We start from the raw sequence: 23,076 nt of genomic DNA on the forward strand, positions 1-23,076 counted from the left end.
TCCTCCTCCACATATATTTGTTGTTGTTGTTGTTGTTGTTGTTAAGTACTGTGGAGTCAGTTCCGACTTATAATCCACATATATATGTATATGAAAAAATAAATACTTGGAAAGTTGGCAAAGCATGGTACCCTGCCAGGGAAGAATAGTACCATGAGACTGGGACTCAGCCTCTGGAAACCCAGTATGCCCGTCCAGGCCCTGGGGCTGCTAGCAGGAGAGTGTTGAGCTTAGATCTGACAAGTGAGCAGTGGAGTCGGAGTTAGAGAACCCTCTGTGCCCTTCATCCCCTGCAGAAAGCCAATAAAGGACAGAGCCGGGCCATCGAGCGCCTGAAGAAGAAGATGTTTGAGAATGAGTTCTTGCTGCTGCTCAATTCCCCTACAATCCCGTTTCGGATCCACAATCGGAATGGAAAGGTCAGAAACCGTAGGGTGGGACAAAGGACTTTCTTTGATTCAGGACTGCCCACTGATTGAATTATGGCCTTGGTGGACTCCTGGGAAGTGGACTTCCCAAGGTGGCTGCCATGGCTCCGGCTCTGGGTGTATCCTTCCCCCGTCCCCCGCTGGCTGGAACTGCCATTTCTGTCACCCACTTCCCCAGGGGAAGGAGACTTCCTCCCAGCTGCCTCCTTCTCTAAGCCTAGAGATGACCAGATGAAAAGTAGCTGTGTTGAGGGTGGGAGGGAATATGTTTGGCTTGACCACAGTCACCCCTCTAAACTCTTATCTCGTTTCTTAGAGCTACCTGTTCTTACTGTCCTCGGACTATGAGAGGTCAGAGTGGAGAGAAGCAATTCAGAAACTACAGAAGAAAGGTAAAGCCTGCCCCACTCTGTTCTACATGGGGGGCAGGGGTGGGGGGATGGCAACATGGGCCTTTGCATTTCTAAGCATGCTCATAATCATCATTCACTATTCAGTACTCATAATTACCTGTAAGGTGTCAGGGCAGGTGACACTTAATTGATGTTGCCCATCACAAGATATTTAAGAGTCTTCCTTAAGGCCTGCAATGACTTAGCAGTAGGACTGGACACACACATGAGCTTCTTCAGTTCCTCTTAGACTCACACTTGACTAATCTACCTACCCTCGCTCCCCTGACAGTATTCACAAGTCTCACCTTCCCTGGAACTAAGCTGTTGTCCTTTGGTGGTGGTTTTTCAGTGCCACTGAGTCAGTTACAACTCAGTGACCCTGTATAGGGTTCCCAAGGAGCCACTGGTGTTTGAACTGCTGACCTTAAGGTCCCACAGCGCCACTCCAGAATTCCGTAGCAGCCCCCACAGAGGAGTGGCAGGTCCTACTGACCCTATGTTGATGTTCCCCTGCTCTTGGCTCCCTCTGCAGATCTTCAGGCCTTTGTTCTGAGCTCAGTGGAACTCCAGGTGCTCACAGGGTCCTGCTTCAAACTTAGGACTGTCCACAACATTCCTGTCACCAGCAATAAAGATGGTAAGATCCCCTAGGGCCTTGCTGGGGCCTTTCCTAAGGACCCAATAAGTCACTGACTGCAAATGGATAATCTCTGCTTAGCTGGGCTGGGGCTGCTCAGTTATTGTCAGGTATGGGGAGAGCTGGTATAGGGGGTCATTCTTCCAGAGAGATTTGAGCCCCCACCTGACCCTCTCTGGCTTAGAAGACACATCCCGGTACATTAGGATCCTGTTGTTCGTGTCATAAGGTAGTCACATGATGGAAGCCTTTCACTTTCATAGGATGGGGCCATGGGGTGAGGGTGGATGGGTGAGAAATAGGGCCACATGCTTCCAGGGTTTGGGGTTGTTGAGGTCAGCCGTGGAGCGCAGGAGAGCTGTGACTCGAGCTGATAACTGGTCCACAGTTGCCCATGGGTGCTAGGAGGGGTCTTGAAGGCAAGCTCTCCCTGGCATATGGAGGTCTATAGAGTCTCTGCGCACCAAGCAAGGGACAGAACAGGGTTGACTATCTTGTATTAGCATAGAGAGTTCTCTTATGGCTGATTTTCTATGGAAGATTAGACAAGGCGGCCAGCCAGGCAGTAAAGGGATTGTCAGGGGCCGGGAAAGTCTCCCTAGGGAACAAGATGAAGTCCCTGGTCCAGGAGGACAGGTGTGGGCTGGCCTTGCAGCAGGCTGAGTGCTTTGGAGAAGGGGCACCAGTAACCACTATGTACACATGGCTCCTATTCCAGGAAACAATTGGCTTTGGGAAATTTAAAATCTGTCCACCAGGTGGTGCTGTCAGACTATCTGCCTCCACCAACCAGGGCTGGAGATGGGGATGGAGCCTAAAAGAGTCCCTCACTAACCTCTACCCTGGGGCCTTTTTTCCATCTTGCAGATGATGAGTCTCCGGGACTCTATGGCTTTCTTCATGTCATCGTCCACTCTGCCAAGGGCTTTAAACAGTCAGCCCGTAAGTACCCCTGACCACCAGCTCTGGCGAGAGGGTGGGTGGGCCCCTCAGTTTTTATCCCTTTATAAGAAAGTTCCCGTGGATGTATTGTTTGGTTCTACCTGCGCTGCTCTTCCCAGGCCTGAGTCCTGCTAGTGTGCCTCTAGATATGGGACAGTCTCCCAAAGGCCAGGAAACAGGTCCTCTTGGGAGGGAGGGGAGGGAATGACTTCCTTATTTACTGTGTTCAAGTCTGCTCACTTCCCAGCCATCCCCCACTTACAGGTGTCTGTACTCCCAAGTCCCCATCACCTACCTACAAGTCTTCTAACCTGTCTGAACCTCAGCTGCCTCCTCTGTAAAAGGCAGAGTCATACCTTTTAGGGCTGGTTTCAGGGTGATCATGTGTTACTCTAGCATCCCTTTTTCTCCCTTCTTCAGCCTCTCTCCTAAACCTGTATACATTTGTTTTTGAACTTTTTATCATAGTCTGTAGCGGTAGCTGGGCATGGAGTTCTGGTCTCAGGCGAGTGGAGACTGTCGTTCATGTGTTTCTTTAGTCCTCTGGAGAATTGTTTCTTTGAGTCTTTGAAATCTGTACAAATTTTAATTTTCACAAAATGTGATATCATTATTGTCTACTTTTTATGCACAGAGGAATTTATGAGGAGGTTAGACAGCTAACAGTTTCTACCTGTTGACTGGATGAGAAAACCGAGTACTTCTGACTCCTCTTCTCTCAGCCTGCCCACCCCACTCCCTTCTTTTGGTTTGAGAGTGAGGTCAGCCCTTGACCTCTCTCCTTGCAGCGTACTGAGACCTTATGCCATTGGGCCATAGTCATTCAGTAAACATTTATGGGAAGCCTCCCTTAGTTCCGGGATTAAACCAACCTCCCCATCACAACTGCGCAGACTGCAGATACCGCACCTATTGTGCTGTGCTACCATTTAAAAATTGTCTCCCATACTGTGAGTTCTCTGAGGGCGGGACCATGTCTCCTTTATCCTTGCATATTCTGGGACTTGGGATTGTTGGGTGAAGTCGTTCATTTATAGAGGGCCTGCAGGGTGTGGGAGAAAATGGGAACATGGGCAGCGTGTGTGTGGCCTGAGCTTTGGCATATTCAAAGCCTTTTCAGGTTCATTATCTTCTCTGGTCCCCTTAGCATCTCTCTGAGGTCACTGTTATCATTCCCATTTCACACTCGAGAACACCGAGGTTCACAGGACTCAAAGTGATTTTCTTAGAGTCACACAGGTGGTGAAATAGACCTCAAACTCATGTCTTCCAACACCCAAGCTCTTTCTTCCCTTTGGAAAGTCTGGTCAGGACCACCTGCACTGATCCTTCTGTGTGTGGGGGTGGAGGAGTAGGGAGAGGGTGCCTGCAAGCAGAGCATAGACGCAACCTGGGCCCTCCTCAGACCCACAGAATCCCCTTCTTGGGAAGGTGGCGAGAATGCCTGGGAATCTGGCTGGTTAAGTTCATGAGGGCTGTTGTTACACACACCTAAGTCTGTGGCCCACCTAATGGGGCTAGGTGCCCCCATCTCCATTTGCTGAATGTCTCATCCCTCTTTTCTTCCCCTGCTTCTGGTTGGTTGGGGACAGCCCTCAGGAAGCAAGCCTAGGGAACATCCCACTTCCCCAGAGCAGGTGTTCCATCTCCCACACTGGGTCAGCTGGTTAAAAATGGGTGGAAAGCTTCCCATTGACCCTGGTCATCTGCTCTCCTCCCAGCCAAAGTCCCTGACCCTCTCAGGAGTCCATTGTGACTCAGGGGTCAAGTCCATGCCTTCTCATCTTAGGACACTCATTGAAGCTGCTGTCAGCGTAGGGTTTTATAGAGAAGTTATGTGATTTGCCCAAGTTCCCTGGCAAGGAGGCAGCAGAACCAGAATTTGAACCTGGATAGTGTGACTCCAAAGACTTCATATCCCATGAGCTACCCCAAAGCCCGATGGGAGGTTCACTCACATCAAGATAAGTAAACAATGACCCCATGGTTCTCCGCCTTCTCCCAAACTCACAGACCCATGTCATGCTCTGGCCGAGGGGGGAGCTTTGGCCCTCTGGCACTGCTCACCCGTGCCCACATCCCTGGTTTAAATACCCAGCTGTCTCCTTTCTGTTGCACCCCACTAGAGACTCCTCAGGTCAGCTCCACTCAGAGCATCTCAGCTATAGGGTGGGAGCCAGGTGATTCCTGGGCCTGATTCTTACATCTGCCCGATGACCTCTGCCCCCTCTTCCCCTTGAATCATGCTGAGGAGGGCCATCTGCATTGCCTCAAGGCCACCTCTCAGTCCATTACCCTGGTAACAATGTTGGCAGTTCCCTAGAGATGGGGGCAGCAGAGTCTGAGTCCCAGAGGGAGTGTGTAGACTTGCAGAGTGCCCGCGATGACCACCCAGTGCTGTGACCCATCAGTGAGGTCTCAGGGTATAGAAGAGAAGATATTCAGCCTTAAAGGTTGTAGTTCGGGATGGAGATAGTAGGGAAACCCCCCCACCACCACCACCCACCTGCACCACTGTGTTACCTGAAGCTCTTCCGGCAGTGATGAGAGCTCCCTTCACTCACCCACACTGTGTGCCAAGCACTTCTTTCTGCTCAGAGGATACTCCCATGGACAAGAAAAGCAATGTTGCTGTCTGCACAGTGTCCATAGTATAGTGCAGGGAAGAGAGACAATACACACACACACACACACACACACACACACACAGAAGAATGTCATTGAAAGCAACCTACTATAAACAAGCCAGAAGGGAGCTTGGGAATGTGGAGGGCATTTCTGATTAACACAGTGATCTGATCAGGGCTACTCAGCCCAGAGGCCAGGCTTGCTAAATGCTCTCTAGTGACTTCCACCTCAAATGACAGTGACACCATGCTGAGACCTCCCCACTTCCCCCCACTAGAGGACAGCAGGCAAGAAGTTCCTTGTTGCCCTGGGTCAGTGAGGGTCAGGAGATGAGGCCTTAGCAGGGAGGATGCCGCCAAGCCGAGGTTGGGGGCAGGGTGGGAACAGGCCAGGGAAGCTGGAGAGTAGAGAATGAGGTGGGGAGGGACACAAACACTCAGGGCTGTGGGGAGGAGAATGCTAAGACGCTGTCTCGTGGGGATGTCGGAAAGGACAGTTAGCTATCCTCTTCCTTCCTGAGCCTCTGGACCTCACTCGCCTGCCTTTCCTCCGGCAGATCTATACTGTACCCTAGAGGTGGATTCCTTCGGCTATTTTGTCAGCAAAGCCAAAACCCGAGTGTTCCGGGACACGACAGAGCCCAAGTGGGATGAGGTGAGTGCAGGGACTTGGTTGTCCCCCCGGGACCCCTGAGCATGTTACTGACTGTGCCTATCCCTTCCTATGCTCATGCCCTGCCCACTAAGGGTGACCCAACCTACTAGTTAGGCCAGCCCCGTCCCTCCAACCCCAGTGCCCTCCACTCCTTGCTCATCTGGCTTCCAGTGACAGTATTCATGTCGATCCAGGGCAGACATGGAACTGCACTGTATCAGTGATTGGAGGCATCTGGGAGTTCAGAAAATGTGGATGCTCCTCTTGGTCTTGTAGATGGTCCTCACAGTCCCTTCCTGCTCAGCCCAGGAAGCCATTATTGCCATCTCAGAGACTCAGGGTCCTCATCTTTCTGCAGGAGTTTGAGATCGAGCTGGAGGGTTCTCAGTCCCTGCGGATCCTGTGCTATGAAAAGTGCTATGATAAGACCAAGGTCAACAAGGACAACAACGAGATTGTGGACAAGATCATGGGCAAAGGGCAGATCCAGGTGAGGTCCAGGTGCAGCCAGGGCACCGACATGAGGCTGGAGCACTGGGAGGACATGGTGCCAGTTAAGAGAGAGGGCTCTTCTTTGGTATCCCCCATCTGCTTAGAAATGTGCTTGGCCTCTTTCCTGTGTCTTTGGTTTAAAGCCCCAAGCATTTTCTCAAATCAGAGAAAAGTTCCCCAAGATGGCCTAGAGACTCACGTGGGCCTGCACCCAGGTGTGTGTGCCTGGCCATGTGGCTCATCTGCACTCCTGATGCGTGGACTAAAGGGATGGCAGCTTCCTTTGTTTTCATCTATCTGCCTGGCTGATTGGCGATGTTTTTCTTGAACACTGTCTTGAGAAAGATTCTGAGGCTGTGTCCAGAAGCAGGAGAGAAAACTGCTGTACTTGGTGAGCAGTGTCTGCCATAGGCATGGGATGAAGAATGAGGCATAGGCCCCAAGCATTCACCATTCATCTGGAATGGATTAGAGCCCAGCTAGGCGCCTGAGGGCTGCTCTCTGACTTGTTGTGTGGATTGCACTGGGACTTAGTCATCTGTGTTGGGAGTTCATTGGGTTTGAAGGTTTCTCTGTGCTAGAGGCCAGTCCTAGTGCAGGCATGCCTCAGCTGCCTTCCTGTGCAAATGTGTGTGGAGAAAGGGGCCTTGTTGAAACCTGCGTCTCTGAAGCATGTGTCCTGCTTTAAGGGTGGCTGTTATTCATTACCCTTCAGGAGGACATGGGCTTAGGGTTGGGGGACATTGGCATGGAGCTACCCACATGAGTGGCCTGGCCTGGGAGTGGATTCTGTGACCAGGAAATCAGCAACAGCAAACTGCTCCACACTGGGTTTGGGTCACTGGCATTAGGAGCTCTGGGCTTCTTAGCAGTTGCTCCAGTCGTGATCTCTGCTCTTTCATAGCTTGGGCTCCTCCTCTGATGCCTTGTTGAGATTGCAATTTGGTCTCTGGCTCTCAGCAGGTGTCTTTGATGGCATTACCCCTTGGGGATCCATGTGAGCCTCCCACTCCCCACACCTGTCTCAGGCTCCAGTGTTTGAACAGGGAGGATGGAACCATTGGTGGGGAAGAGGGGGGAGGGTGGCCATCTGCCTTGCATCGCCCCCCCCCATTTCTGATGCTGGGGGACCTATAGCCTGCTCCTCTGCACTGTTGCTGGGGAGACAGTGTTGCTAAGTAACCATACTGCCAGTCCTTCATTAGGAAGTGGGGGCTGATGAGAAAGAGCTCTCTAAGTTGAGTTCCGGGAACCTACTTTCTGCAGGGATGGGGGCTCTACCTCCACATCAGGGCTACCAGAGCAGTCCCAGGAGACCACAGCCAGGAGCAACAACTGGCTGCCACCCTACCTGTGCCATTTGGTGGCTGTGGAATGTAAGGAGTTAAATAGGGTGGCCTGGACGCCAGCTCACTGTGCACTGTGGACCCCAGCCCCTGGGGAACACGGATTCTGGAGCCTTCACCGTTCACCCCACCTGGGCTTCCAGCTCTGTCTCGTCCCTGCTCCCACTCTGGCCAGCCATTCATGCCGCCCATCATCCGTCTTGGAGTCAGGAACAGATGGTGGTGGGGGAGGGGAGGAAGCTCGGTGGTGGGCGGCAGAGCGGAAAGGATGGCAGAGGAACTGTTTTGGTGTTTAAGCGTCCTGCTAGGTTAAATGCTGGGAGATGGCACTAGAGGAACACACTCCTTCCTGCTGCAGGTTCACCAAGCCTGTGAGGGGCAGCTCTGAGTCAGAAGCCTCTAGGGGGGCTGTGAGGTTCTCCCCAGAGGCGCAGTCCCTCCCCGCAGCCCCAGCCCCATCCAGCAACCTTCCTATGTCATGGGAGGGAGGGAGTCTCCCCTACCAGCTGTCCCATCCAGGGGCATGAAGTGGCTGGTAAAGTCTCACTTACCCCAGTCACTGCCCTCAGAACCACTGAGGGTGGCCGGCGGGCAGGGGTCGCAGTTCCCTTCCTGCCGGTTGTACATGGTAGGAGGGAAGAGGGGAAGCTAGAGGGGGCCCTGTGGTGGGATGCCATTCAGGGGGCCTGAAGAAGGCCCTCTCTGCTCTCTGAGCTCCTCCCACGCAGCCCCTCCAGAGAGGCTCCTGGAGTTGATGGTCTCCCTCTGGAATGAATCTCCCTCTCTGGTTTTGCCTGGTCTGGCAGTGGGTGCTGGGAAGCTAGAGGGTGGAGCAGGGCGGGGGAGACAGCATTTAGTGACAGACAAAAGACAGCGGTAACCACCACCATGTGTGCTCGGAAGCCCATTCTCACATTGTCTTGTGGAAACAGTCCTGTGAGGAAAATGACGATCTTATCCTCCCCACCTTTCAGATGAGGGCCCTGCGTAGAAGTACCTTGATCAAAGCCCCTCCTGACAGTATGCAGGCAAGGCCAGTCCTTCTCTCTGCCATGTCCCCATGTCCCAAGCCTCTTATCAGGAGCCTCCCCACCTGGCCATAAGGCATTGGCATGGCCAATGGCCTGGAGAAGGAGCCTGCTGACCGTATGCTCCAGTGCCCCACTTCTCTGCTTATGAGAGTCTCAGATTTCCTTTGTCTGGAGTCCTGTTTCCTCTGGGCAGGGTCCTGCCCACCTGGGGTACCTGCATGCAGAGTGAGCGTGTGTGCAACAGAGCAAGGGGAGAGGGGCCTGGGGCCAGACCACTCTGAGAGGGACAGGATATTGGCCTCAAACCTACTGCCAGATTGGAGTTACATGTATATTGTGCATGTATATTGTGTAGTGTATTGGCATGCCAAGCCACTAGTCACTTTTGACTGCACTGTGGTGGCTCGAATATTGCTATGATGTTGGAGGATATTCCACTGGTCTTTCAAGTGCCACAGGGTCACCCATGGTGAAATGGTTTCATTGGAGCTTCCAGACTAAGGCTAGAAAGAATGTCCTGGCCAGTGAAAATTAGCCAGTGAAAACCCTCTGTGCAGCAAGGAAAGGATTGTAACAAAGTATTGTCCAAAATAGTGCTGGAAGGCACTCCAGATATGCAGGGACTGCACCGAAGGCCCAGGGCACACCAACAATCCTGAGGATGGCGCAGAGCTGGGTCACACTGCATTCCGTTGTACTGGGGCTGCCAGAGCCCAAGCTGTCTCAGTGGCTTCCGCAACTCCCGGCCCCTGGAGAACAGGGGTGATGATGAGGACATCAGAGTAAATATGAGCCCAGTCTTGTGCTAAAACATGTAGGCATATCTACAGAATGTTGCACGCATGTAGTTGTTAAGTGCCATTGCATTGGTTCCGACTCATAATGACCCTGTACAGGGTTTCCAAGAAGCACCTGGTGTGTTTGAACTGCTGATCCTACAGCAGCACACCAGGACTATATAGATATATAGATATTTTTTTATGGGGAGGGGAGGCGAATGAGGTGGCTCTTTAGGATAAACACTGGACTGTGAACCACAAGGTTAGCTGTTCAAGGAAAAGAAAAGGCTTTCTTTTCCTGCAAAGATATGTATAGCCTTGGAAACCGTAGACAGGGTTGGAACTGAGTCTACAGCACTTAACAACAAAAGTATATTGCCTTCCCCTTCATCCAAGTTAAGACAAGTCTGCCCTTTAGCCAGTGACTTACCCTCTTTTCCTCTTCCAACCCTGGTAATTGCCAAAGAATATTTCTTTTAGCGTGAAAACTTTTTACAATGGCAATCTGATACAATAGTAGGCCTTTTATGATGGACTAATTTCACTCAGCATAATGTCCTCCAAGTTCGTCCACGTCATGAGATGTTTCACAGACTCACCATTATTGTCTCATGCTGCAGTTTTCCATTGTGTGTGGACCCAGTTTGTGTATTCTTTCTTCCACCGATGCTGCGTCTTTGTGCTATTGTGATGTGGGTGTGAATATCTCTATTTGTGTCGTGACTCTGATTGCCCTAGGCTTACTTCTGTTATCTCAGGAGTTTCTCAGTGACCAAAGGAGCTAGGAATGTTCACCATTTTACAGATGAGAAAACCCAGGAACCTGGCCAGGGCTGGTGGCCAGAGAACAGGAGACCTGATGACTACCCCCAGACCCTACCCCTTCCCTCTCTAGCAGCTTTAGTCTCCCCACTGCTTTGTAAGGAATAAGGTAGAAACTTGTACTGTAGGAATCAAAGAAGGAAAGATCACCGTGGGTCAGAGTTAGGGAGGCATTAAGGAGGAGGTGGAGGGGAGAGGGAAGAGGGGTTTGAGAAAACTGGGTGTTTTAAATTCCAAAACAATATTTATATTAGAAAGAAAATTACAGTAACAGTAAACAGTAAACGTGAAGTAACAGAGACTTGAACAATAATCACAGACCATCCCACTCCCACTCCTCTAAAAGAACCGTTTTATTTCTGCCTTTTTCTTTCCTCAGGTGTACAATTTTTAATACAGTTTTAGTCATCATATACATAGTGTGTGTTTATTTATAATTCATTAACATAAAGCCCATTGTTTCCACCTAAGGCTGTATATAGTCTTTATAATTACTTTGTTGTTAAGTGCCGTCGAGTCCATTCCAACCCATAGCGACCCTGTAGAGGGTTTCCAAGGAGCAACTGGTGAGCTTGAACCACCAACCTTGCATTTCAAACCGACTTTGCAGTCTAGTGCATTAACCCACAGTGCCACACCAGGATTCCTATAATTACTTTAGAAACTGTGTAAACCGAATGGCCAGCATATGCATGAATCTGTTGAGGCTCTGTGTTGTTCTAGAAAGGCTGGCAGGCTCTGTCTGCATCAGCAGAAAGGAGGGAGGTGGGAATGTTCAGGGAGGGAGTGGCCCAGGAAACGAAGGAGCCTGGCTAACCCAGAGCGCAGGGCCGTCCAGGAGGGGGTTTTGAGTAGCGCAAGTAGGAGGAAGGTTAAAGGAATCAGTAAAAGAGAAGCCATCGTAGGTCAGAGCCAAACCCACTGCCATTGTGTCGGTTCTGACTCACAGTAACTCTGGAGGACAGAGTAGAACTCTGCTCCACAGGATTTCCAAAACTAAACTTTTACAGTCTCATCCTTCTCCCTTGGAGTGACCAGTGGGTTTGAACTGCTGTCTTTGCTGTTAGCAGGCACTGTACCATCAGAGCTCATTTTAGGCCAGAAAGGAACCTTTGCCATAAGGTTTTTAAGACTGTAATCTTTTGGAAGCAACCAGGCCATTCTTCTGAGGTACCTCTGAACTACCAGCTTTTCTGTTAGCAGCTGAGCACCTAAATGTTTGTGCCATCCAGGGATTCCAGAAAGGATCCTGTTGTTAATGTGCCGTCAGGTCAGTTCTGACTTGAAGTGACCTGTATAGGGCTTCTGAGACTGTAAATCTTTTAAGGAGTAGAAAGCCTCATTTTCCTCCTGTGGAGCATCTGGAAAATTCAAACTGCTGACCTTGTGGTTAGCAGTCTAACATGTAAGCCACTATGCCAACAGGGCTCCTTAGAAAGGATCCTGTTGTTAAATGCTGTCAAATTGGTTCCAACTATGGTGACCCTGTATAGGGTTTCCAAGGAGTTGAACCATCGACCTTGTGGTTAGCAGTTCAGTGCTATAGCACCGAAAGAATCCTAGAGGGCATTAATTCAATCCTTTTCATGTAGGAAAGTGAGATCAGAACGGGAGAGTGACAACACTGCTTGTTGTTGTTGTTGTTGTTGTTGTTGTTATGTTCCGTGGAGTCAGTTCTGACTCATAGCGACCCTGTACAGGGTTTCCAAGGCTGTGAATCTTTTTGGGAGCAGAAAGCCTCATCTTTCTCCTGTGGAACAGCTGGTAGTTTCGAAAAGCTGACCCTGAGGTTCACAGCCCGATTCATAACCACTACGCTACCAAAGCTCCTTACACGGCTTGTTAGTGGCTGAGAAAAGGCTCCAAATTCAGTAGTCATGCTTGATCAACTGCTATGCAAATGAGTGAATGAAAGTGCCCGTAGATGCGGGTGAGGCATGGATATCCACCTGTGGCTCTCAGAGGTCCTGTCCTTTGTTAGTATCAATTAAGCAGAAAACCCTCCAGTTTGGTCCATTTCTCCTCTTCCAGGTGCAGGCATCCTCCCTCTCTTCCCCTGGCTTCAGGGGAAATATCCAAGCCTACCTCCTCCTTGCTGCCCCAAACCCAAGTAACAACCAGGAGGGCTCCCATACAGTCCATCCCTGGGGAGTCCAGTTTGTTTGTTCCAATCTATTTCCAGTCACACTGCTCCAGGCTCCAGATGTGCTGACCCCTGGCTGATTAGTATGTTCCCAGGGCCCAGCCCTCCTTGGCTGGCTGGGTAGCTCTCCCTGAGGGCCAAAGCTCAGCCCTGCCACTGACCCCAGACAAAAAGGGTCCTAGATCAAGGAGCTACCCAGGCCTGAGGAGCTCTCTGGGCCCTTGCCTCCCTCCCCTCCCTGTTCCTCCATCTCCCAGCTCAGCCATGGCTTGGCTCCTCTGGGTAAGGAGCCAACTTCATTTTCTATAAGCCTGTTCAGGGGTTCTTTCTTCACCATGCCCACCTCTCTGCAGCTGTAATCAGAGAAGAGGGCCCACAACTTGAGTGTGACCAGCCACCATTAATCTGTTATGGTTGAAGACAGCTGTTAAACTACCCCTTGGCCTTATCTTGTCCAAATTAGGCATCCCAGTTCCAGGGCACATCTTTCCTCAGAGATTCTTTTGTTCTTTCCTTGGTCACTGGCTGGTATATGTTCAGTGTGGTTACCATGACTGCACTGGACTGCGTCAGAAAAAAAATAAATCCTGGTCTCTTGATCTCTTGGAGCCTCAGTTTCCTTGTCTCTTAAATGGGGATAATTATTCCCACTCTGCCTTCATCTGTGGTTTGTTGTGAGGCTGAAAGGAGAGCTGATCAGAGCAGAGATGTACATATTCACACTTTCCCGGATTTCTGTCACCCTCAAGTGCCTTCACCGTAAGCAGGGTCTCACCATCCAGCAGAAAAACACTGATCTTTAAGGCCAATGTTTGACGGGACTCTGAGGCCAGACAGGTCTGGGGTTCAGAGTCTCTCTTCCTTTCCTCATTAGTTGTGAAAACAGGGTGAGTTGTTGTACCTCTCTGAGACTTAGTTTTCCCACCTGTGAAATGGGCTTGAATGAGGACTGAATATCGACATGCATAAAGCCCTTTAGCATAGGGTCTGGTATAGAGTCAGTACTTGACCAATGATAATGGACACCTGGTGTCCCAAGTCTGCAGGTCCAAGTACCTTGTCCTTCCACCTTCTGGTAGGAAATCTGAGTGTAGCTAGGCAAGCAGTCTCTTCCCCATAGGCTCCACCTGAGAGTGGTCCCCTGTGGCTGGGCCTCTGGCTGACTGTTGGTATCATCTGTTTTCTTAAGCTGATAGAGTCAAGTGGACTCTGCTGCTCTGACCTCTGGGCGGAGAAGTCAGGTCGGGGACCCTGGTTGGTGTTCCTGCCAGGAGGCCTGGGGAAGAGCAGCTCTCAGCTTGGCTTGGTGCAGCCCCGCCCAGGCCCAGAGCACAGAGTGAATGAGGATCTGGGACAAGGGTCCTTTGTCAGCCTGGTAGCTGCTTCTGGTTCCAATTACTCCGAAGAGCAGGAGGGGACTTGGAGTGAACGTGGGTCAGGAGCCTGCTAGGGCAGGAGGCAATGGCTTCCCACCCCAGTTCCCTCCATCTGGCCTCTGAGGGGCTCTGTTGGCCCCATTTGACTGCTCAAAGGTCGAGCATGCCAAACTCTACTGTTCTGGGCCCTGGAGCATTGGCCTAGTTGACCCAGAGCCCATTCTGATCCTTATGGCTGGTACCAGGAAAGTAGGTGGGCCTCTCTCTGGGCAGGGCAAGTTTCTGGTAGAGGGGCATTAACACACTCTTTCAGGCCCTGGTTTATGGAACACACTGGCTATAACTGGGGCCCTGGCCCCTAGAGAAGGCCTTGTTTCACTGCTGGGAGACCTTCTGTTGGCAGGGTTAGCCAGAGAGCTTTTCCCTTACTTGCCCCACCTCAGTCCGTAGCCTTGCATACCTCACAGCCTTGGGCAGCTTCTGTCCTGGACTCCGGTGTGACCTTTCCCCTGGAAGATGGGCTCTTACCCAATCCCCAGCCTGGGCCAGACATATGCCCAGGGGAAGTGACTGCCCTATCCCTGCTGCCTACCCAGGCCCACATGGGACTCCTCTCTTTGCCACCATCACCACCGAGTTCCTGGGAGAGGCTGAGCACCCGGACTGGTTCTGCCACATGCCCCACACTCCTCCCCGCAGCCCTAGTGACTGGAGCCATTGTCCTGCCCCCATCCCACCCAGCCAGCTGTTTCAGACCCATTTGTTCCCTGGTGCCCCACCTGCCATGCCTCTTCAAGGCAGGTCTGGGCACCTCCATTCATTTGCAGGCAGGCTGCAACAGGCTTGTCCTCAGTTGGCCAGGGACAGCATCAGCCCCACCACCCAAAGCCTTCTCCAAACTTGCCCTACAAACCCCTCTTCCTCCCGTCCCTGCTTAGCCTCCTCCATCTCCCAGGTGTTTCTGGTTTAGGGGCGCCTGGACTCGGCCCAGGGGATTCAGGAGACAGGAAGCATTCAATAGGAAGCACGTGAAGCTTGAGCCTCCCTCGCTCCTCTCCTCTCCTCCATGGGGAAGGTCGCCTTGGCAGGCAAGCATGCTACTTACTCCCCCAGGCCTGCTTCTGAGGACTGGGCAGCAAACAGGACTCTGGGAACGGATCCATTCAGCGGCTCAGTAAACCACCAGAGGGGTGCTGTCCTCCACAGCTCTGGGACTCAGTGCCACCACTTACTCACAGGGTGACCTCAGGCGACCTGTCTGAGCTCAGCCTCACTGCAGGCCCTGTGGGCAGCGAGGGAGTTCCTAGAGATGTACATACGAGGCCCACTCTCAGTAAGGGGCTGCCCTCCCTGCAGGTGGCGGGGACTGACTTGTCCCACTTTGATTTATTTGACTTATTTTCAAAATGTTTGATAAAAAGAACTTAGCAGAAAATTGCCAGGAAACTCCCTGAATCAGGGTTGTAGCTTGGTGTGAATGCCAACTCGGTGACACTTTAGGTGGGCTTCAGGCCCCTACAAGTCTGATAGCATGTACCCTGACTCCCAGGGGTGTGGGCAGTGGTAACACTGGGTAAGGGTCTAGGCACAGGAGGATTGGCCGCAGCCTGCTCTTGTCCTTGAAGGTAAGAGCTGAGCTGCACTGGCTTCAGTTCACACTGACAGGATGAAATAAATGTAAAGGCTGCTGAGTGGACCCTACACCCAGCAAAGCCAGGGCCTGGAGCATTCCCAAAGCAGAGAGAGACATGAGTTTTAGATTCACAATCCCGAGCCAGCAGTTTCTTTAAAAGGCCCCGAATCTCCCTGACTTCCACACCTCCCCCACCCTAAGGGAGCTTGAGGACCAGCGCCATGGTCGAGAAGAACAGTGGTTCTTGTGAAAACCACTTGTTGGGTCTGTTCAGGACCCACCCACAGATCTTAAGGACCAGGCCATCAGCACCCAGCCTGTCCCCTTGTATGGGGCCAGAGGCCTCAGATCTGCCCTGCAGAGCTTGGGCATTCCTAGGAGGGTCTTCATGTGCTCTCAAGGGGTCAGTGGACAAAGAGGTGTGACCAAGTAGGGAGGGCCCTATATCTGCACTTCAGCCAAGGTGCTTCTGATGCTGGTTTTATCTGGTTGGGGCTAGGAGACTTTGTCCTAAGATTTCATTTGAAAAACATAAAGGGAGGAAAAGATGTCTGGCTCAAGCTCCTGATCTAACAGGTGTGGAAACCGAGCCCCAGAAAGAAAGCGAGTCTGCAGGAACCAGGCTGGACCCGCTCCCAGGCTACCTGGCTCCCACAGCTATATTCTGTTCTGTGAGTTCAAGAGTTGGAAGAAGGGAGCTGCTTACTAGAGAGATATAAAAGAACATGGAAGCTCCGCAGAGCCTGACCTACTTTCGGGCTTCTAAGCCTTCTGCTCAAAGCTGTTAGGTTTCAACATAGGGCCTGGGAGGCCCCATGTGTCCAGAACACACCCACTGTGGGCTGTGCTGCTGGACAGAACCAGCCACACCACCTTCTTCCTATGAGGAGGAGCAGGCAAGTGGACAAGGGGACCCAGGCATTGGACCTGGCCATGACGTGTCTTGGGGACAAGAAGAAACAGATGGATGTGTGGTGGGCGTTCTGCCCACATTGTGCCTGGGTGGGTTTGTTGTAGACAAGCAAGATGTTCCCGAAGGCTCAAGTGGATTTTCCACCCTTTGCTCTGTGACCACATGTGCTGTGAGGATTACTAGGGGCTGCCAGGGACACACTGTCAGAACATTTTTTTTCTGCAGTAGACTAGCTCTTGGGCTTGTTCAGCCTCTCCTGTCCACCTCACACTGTCAAGCACCCTCAAGAGACACCCAGGTTGAGCTGACAGTGAAGTACTGTGTATGGAACAGCACTTAACTCTGTACTCTTCTGGGACCAGTGCAGGTCTTTAGGGGGTAGGAGTGTCCTGGTATAAACTTGAGCAGGCTTGATCTGGCTTTCTAAGCCCTGGAGCCCATCCCAGGCATCTATCTGCAGCCACCTATAGTCACTTATCTACAAAGAGTTGAGGTAACAGAGCTCAATGAACTGCCAGTCCATGGGTGGCAGTTTAGCAAGCAGGAGCAGCCCTGAGGGGAGCTCTGGGAACTCAGGCCAGGACTACCTGAATGGACCCTTGATAGCTGACTTGTTATCTTCTTCTTGGAGGGGTGAAGACTGTGAGCTCTTCAAGCACCTCTCTGCCTGGCACAATGAACGAATGAATGAATGAATGAAAATGTAGCTCCTAGACTCAGCTTTGACGTTGTCTGACTGCTTAGTGTCCTTGAGCAAACTACTCCATATCTGGGCCTAATGCAGTCCTTGAAATCAGCAGATATTCAGAAAGTGCTAGACAGATAGAAAAAACAAAACAAAAAACCCAACATAAAAATGGGCCTTAGTTTCTCCCCCTGTGAACTGTGAACCAAGCCTCTGCTCTTCCGGTCTTAAATGTGAAAGAATACAGATACCACAGCGCCATTAACATTAGGGGCATGATCCAATTGCCTGACCCCATGCCACCGTTCACCATGCTGAGCCACCCTGCTCCCAACTCTCTGCATGGAACCCGGTCTCTGTCACCTCCCTCCTCGCTTCTTTGACAGGTGTGCTCATCTTGGGGCAGTGAATGTTCCTGGGCTTCTTTCCTGTCAGGCCTTACAGCCTCAGGTTCTGCCCACCCTATTCTGTTCTCCCCTAGGGCTTAGAAGGGGTGCTCTTGGCAGGTCTTTGACCACATCCATTCTGCTTTCCATCCTCAGCCTCCTTCCAGGCTCCTCTTGGACTCCCAGCTCCAACACTGGGACTCTTGTATAGCCTGTTGGGGCTGTCCCGTCCCCCTTGCTCCCAGGTGGTCGCTGCTGGGATGCTTGTGCCATTGATCCAGCAGGCTACTCAGAAAGCCCCTTTCCTGGGTTAGAGGCATTTGAGCAGGGAGAAGGATCAGACTTCTAGTCTGGACTCAGGGGGGAGGGGGTCACTTCTGAGAAGTGGCAGCAGCGTCCTAGCATTCTGAGAAAGATCCTGTCCTCCCTCTCCTCTGCTCACAGGCTGGATAATTTGCCTGGAAGCCGTCCCCACCTCCACTTGTCACTAAGCAGCACTGGTGGCCGTCTTTGTGTCTTCCACCCACACGTCTCGGGCTGGGTATTAGTCCCCGTCAGCCTTGTTCTCTCAACAAGGCCACTGCTGATCTCTAACCTGATTCCACCTTAGTCACAGCCATGCTGGGTGGCAAGGTCCCCCTCCCAAGGGCATCTCCCCATGGTCAGCCCCGCTCATTCCTCTGGCAGAGAGCCTGGGGTTGATGAGGGAGGATGGGACGGTCCTCTAGGAATGTTTTTCATTCCAAAGGCAATGACATCTGTTCCTGTGGGCCTTACCGCCCAGGCTGTTTATCCAGAGAAAGGGGGTCCTTGCCTGTCCTCAGAGCCAGGTGTGGCATAACACAAGAGATGGACAAATAAGGTGAGGTGGGGAAGGAACTTCCTGGGTGGCCGGGAGGGCCCGGGCCTAGCCTAGCCAGCAGAGATGAGGATGGCTCTGTAGAGGGCTGGATGGACCAGAATTCAGACGACTGCTTTTGAGGAACTTTTGTCTTGCCCAAGCCCTCCCCCGCCCTGCTTCTAGATCATTGATTCTGGAATGAGTCAGGCTTGAGGGAGAGAAGGCAAATGTCCCTGAAGAGAGCCCCCAGTCCATGGGGAAGGAAGGGAAAGATGAACATCTCAAGGGAAGAGCCTCCCAACTCAGCTCCCCATCTGCTAAGGCTCTTATGTCACCATGGAGACCAGTTGGCTATCTTTTCCTCCAATCAGAGTTCACTTTACCCAGACAAATGTTGAGCCTGGGGTTCGTAAGACAGACAAGTGTAGGGTTTGAGGAACAGGATCTGCCCCCTTCTCCCACATACCAGACAGGGAAGGGGACAGCCTTGTACAGCCTTCCTTTAAACAACCCCCTATGGTAGTGACCCAACTACAGAAAAGGAACCTTAGAAAACCAGCGTGGGGCCAGTTCTGAAGGTAGTCAGCTCTACCAACTGCTGCTGCATACCTGCAGTGAGTGAATGTGTAAGCAGTTATAATGGCACCTTACCAGCCAGTTACACAACCAACCACATGCCTATTTGCTGAAGGGACACAGAGTAAAGATGGGGTCCAACTAGGGTGGCAGTTACCTTTCCCCATGCCTCTGCAGATCCTACGCCAACCCCTCCTCTGTCACAGGTCCTTCTCGATCCCTTTCAGGTAGAACATTTCTCTCTGTCCTCTAAACTTTCTTGGCACTTCTTCTGTGCTGTTCTTGTGGCAGAAGTCTGGGTTTCTTGAGGACAGAGGTGATGCTTTCTTGGTTCCTCTCTGTGTGGTGTATTGTAGGTGCGTAGTTGATGGCATGTTGAATGCGTACATGAACTTTCTACCCCCTATCAAGAGGTGTTGAAGTCCGTGTCTCTCCTGTCTGGGGCTATCATCTTTGTCAAGCACAGGCTTTAGATGCATCTCCGTGATTCCACAGCCTCTTCCCAGGGTCAGCACACAGCCAGGCCCTCAGTCAGTGCCTCTTGAATGAAATGAAAGGGTGAAGAACTGAAGACTGAAGGAAAGAGTGAAGCTTCTTGAAGAAGTGGATTGTGCAGTTACGGTGAGGGAGCTGCCTGATCCCTCAAAGTGCTGAAGGAAGACTTTGGAGGTGGCACCCACATGCACTGGGAGACACAGGTCAGGACAGAAGACTCAGGTTTCAGCTGGGCAAGTGGCACAGATGTGTCTCTGTGTCTGTCAGTTTCTCCCCCTCAGGTACTGAGAAAGCAGCAGTGGCTTTCATCAGTCAGTGCAGAGGCTTTTGTGGTGGTAGCAGCCCACCTGAAGAGCCCTATGTGCATTGTGTGGAAGGGGTGCAGTGTGTGGAGCCCTGGAAGAGGTGGAATGAGTAGCCTCCTGAGCCTGGACTCCAGCTTTGGGAGGCAAAGGCAGGCAGGCAGTACAGAACCAGATCCCACCATGCTGGAATATCAGAGTAAGGAGGGCTGTGGGCTTTGGGGCTGGTCAGACCTTGGTTCATGTTCCCGCCAGCTGCTGTGACCTTGGGCAGATTACTCAACTTCTTTAAATCTTTAGCTTCCTCAAATGTAAAATGGGGTGCTAGTACTTATTCCATATGGTTGTGGGAGGGGTACATCAGTTGGTCCATGTAGAGGTTTCAAGCAGCCTGGGTATCTCATGCGCAGCTACACCCCATCTGTCTGTCAGGAGAGACATGTGCGTTGCTATGATGCTGAACCAGTTTCAGTAGAGCTTCCAGACTAAGATGGACTTGGAAAAAAGGCCTAATAATCTACTCCCAAAACTCAAGCCAGTGAAGCGCCTATGAATCAGTGGCCTAGCCTGCAACACATCATGTCCCTGTGGTACAGGACCAGGCAGGGTTTCATTCCATTGTGCCATGTGTTGGGGCCCAACTCACTGGCAGCTAACAAAGATTATCTGATGACTTCTTGGCTGTCTCTGCAGCACAACTGCCCCTTTTTAAAAAACAAACAAACATACAAAAACTCTTAAGTGCTCTGGGATAAAGCCCTGAGATCTATTTTCTGGTTGAGACCCAAAAGGGACATTCTGGATGCCAAGAGCTGGTCTCTGTCCCTTAACCCAGCTGCCATGGAGATCAACCAAGAGATGTTCTGATATAGCTCTTCTTCCCAAATACAAACAACCGTCCACACCTTCAGAGAGGCACAATATTAGGAAGCATGCCAGGGCTGTGGAGGCCCCTTCCTACTCCCCAGCTCCATGACCTAGGGCAAGGAGTCTTACCTTCCAGAACCCCACTTCTCACAACTGTGAAACAGGACAATCATACCAACTTCACAAAAGTTGTGAGGCTTCAATGCAATCTGATAATAAAAAGCCCCTTGCATGGAATCTGGCTTCCAGTTGGCACTATGAAAATACGGGCTTGTTTCCCACTCTGTGCCGATTTCTACCAAGGTGTGCCATCCCAGACACTGCCGGGCTTTGTGTGCCCTGACCATTGTGGATTCAGGCCTTTGTCTTTTCTATGAACACCATATTCTAACTGTGAAGATACTGACTTCTCACTCTCTGGTTAGCATTCACTAACTTGAGGCTCAAGAACAAGTACTCACATCTGTGTGTGGTCAGGTGCCCAGCCCAGAACCCAACTGCTTGCCCCTGTCAGCAGAAGCTGCTTTTGGACTTGTGTGTGTGTTTGTGCTCAGGGCCATGGTTCAAAGGGCCCATGTTGTGTGTGGGGGGGATGGGGGATGGGCATCCTTTGCGGGATACTTATGACCAGTGCTGTCCTTGGCTTTTGCCCAAATCCCTGGAAAAGGCCCCCAGCTGCCTCCTGATTCCTGGTGGGGTTGTAAAAGTGGTCAGCCCAGAGGCTGCCGCAGGAGGGCACCTCTTTATTCTTTACATTTACCACAAGAGTGTCCACCCACAGGTGTCTGGCTTGTCACCCAGTTGGCAGTACAGGAGTTGGCAGTAGGGTCATTCCCGTGGGTGTCTGAGATTCAGAAAGCAAAAGTCCAAGATAGTGGAAGACCTTTGCACTTGTTTATGCCCAAATCCAGCTCTCACTACTGAGCCCTGGCTTCTCTAGGCTCCTCATGACCTCAGCCTCCTACTTACTGAGTCTCCAATCCACCAGTTCCCGACCCCCACTTTACTTGGAGTAGCCTGGTGGTGAAGGGGTTAACACTGGGATCTAGAGGGGAAGGGACAGGTTTGTGTTTAATTGCTTGTCAAACTTTATTTAGTAGGGGTCCGAGGGAGGGCCGCTGAGTCTGTGCACGGTGCCCCAGCTTGCTCAGCTTGCCAAGAGTTAAAGCCAGGAGGTTGGGATTTTTGGAGGGGCAGCCTCCAGCGCCTCCCTTGAGTCACTTCCTTCAGTGAGGGCGGGGGCGCTCCCGCACGGTTGCCTCTGGCAGTCGGTGGCGCACGCACTGGGCGCATCCTTGGAGTCCAAGTCCGGGAGTCCAAGTCCTGGACCCGCAGGCGGAGGCGATAGCCCGAGGCCACGCTCACTGGACCTTCCTATCGTGGGCCGCGCCCCGGGCTGCAGTCTCCGGGGAGGGACGCACGCAGAGGGGAGGAGAAAGTCGAGCGGCGCTGCATGCGCTCCTCTGCCCGCTCACGTAACAGCTCCAGCCCGGCTCGCCTCTCTCACCGCGGCCGGCAGAGTCCCAGCAGTGTCCCAGCAGTGCGGTCAGAGCCTCTCCTGCCTGCTGGGAGCTGGCCCCCCTGAGGCCCGGCTGCCGTCGGGTCTGGGTCCCTGCCACTGTCGCCAGTATGACTGAAGTCCTGCCTCAGCCGGAGTGCAGCCTGACGTCCGTTTGTGAACCCTTGGAGCGCTGCTGCTTGGACCAGCTGGAGGAACCCGGTAGCAAGCGGCCTCCCAACACGGGTGCCAGACTCTGGGGCCGGGTGCGCAGCAAGCTGCTCCGCCAAAAGGTGCCCACTGGGGGGTGGAGGGGGTCGCGGGAGGGGGTGGCTAGAGCTTGAGGCTGGGGCTACTCCTCCCTGTGCTCACTTTTAAGTTCCAGGACTGACCCTGGGAATCCTGGCGGGTGTGTGGAGGGCCTTAATTTGATGATTAGTGTTGGTGGCTACCCGCACCCCCCAATGTGGCTGCTTTCTCTTTCTCCTCTGCCTTAGTTTCAGGAAAATGGGGGCACTTTAGGAAGTGGCCCCACAGTGTTCAACTCCGGCCACATCTTCCAGTGTCCAGTGGGCACTGACAGCTGCCCCTTTGCTGAGGGGCACTCTTGGACCCCACAGGTTTCACCTCCCACCATCTACCCTGTGAGATTTCTTTGTGTGAAGCTTTGGGGTTCATCCTGCATCAGGAAGTAGGGTAGAGGGTTGTAGGGTAGTGGTGTTGGTGCTGAGTCTGGGGTCTGTCAGCCGCCTCTTCAGGAACCACCCAGATGCCAGCTGACCCAGTGCCAGTGGGCATCAAGCATCTCACTCAGTGTGCCAGGGGGTCCCTGATCCAGCAGGCTGCTCAGGTCAGGCTGCTCACCAATTGCACGCTACTGGCCCTGTCTTAAATCTCAGACCTGGGTTGGGATTCAAATCAGAGATAGAAGCAGACTGTCCCACAGCTGTGCAGGCTGTCCCGGGGTTGGCGTTGAACCCTGGTATCAGACGTCCTAGAGAGAGCTAGCCCTAATGCCAAGCACACAGCAAGTACTTGATAACTGCGGACCAAAGGCTAAGTAAGCCTACGGCAGATGTTGCAAGGTCCAGTCCTGGCGTGTGGCTAGGCTATGTGGCAGGTGGACTTCCAAGCCCTCCCGTAACTCAGAGGGGGACCCTGAGAGCCAGCCCTTACTGCTGGCCACCTCAGAGGCTCCTTACACCTG

General features: G+C 52.2%; 1 protein-coding gene across 5 annotated transcripts in view; it reads left to right on the top strand.

Annotated features, from left to right (window-relative positions):
* The window catches only part of ABR (active BCR-related), a 194,767-nt gene that overhangs the window by 145,911 nt on the left and 25,780 nt on the right, over window positions 1–23,076 (top strand). For 4 of the 5 annotated variants that reach the window (XM_006863207.1, XM_006863206.1, XM_006863208.1 and 1 more), the window contains 6 exons: window positions 297–419; window positions 745–820; window positions 1,356–1,460; window positions 2,328–2,402; window positions 5,587–5,684; window positions 6,043–6,174. In XM_006863207.1, the coding sequence (XP_006863269.1) occupies window positions 297–419; window positions 745–820; window positions 1,356–1,460; window positions 2,328–2,402; window positions 5,587–5,684; window positions 6,043–6,174 (609 nt within the window). Of the gene's footprint in view, window positions 1–296; window positions 420–744; window positions 821–1,355; window positions 1,461–2,327; window positions 2,403–5,586; window positions 5,685–6,042; window positions 6,175–22,000; window positions 22,163–23,076 lie in introns of those variants that run through there. The other variant, XM_006863210.1, reaches the window with a different exon arrangement.

Source organism: Chrysochloris asiatica, unplaced genomic scaffold (assembly GCF_000296735.1).
Source record: "Chrysochloris asiatica unplaced genomic scaffold, ChrAsi1.0 scaffold00054, whole genome shotgun sequence".
NCBI lineage: Eukaryota > Metazoa > Chordata > Mammalia > Afrosoricida > Chrysochloridae > Chrysochloris > Chrysochloris asiatica.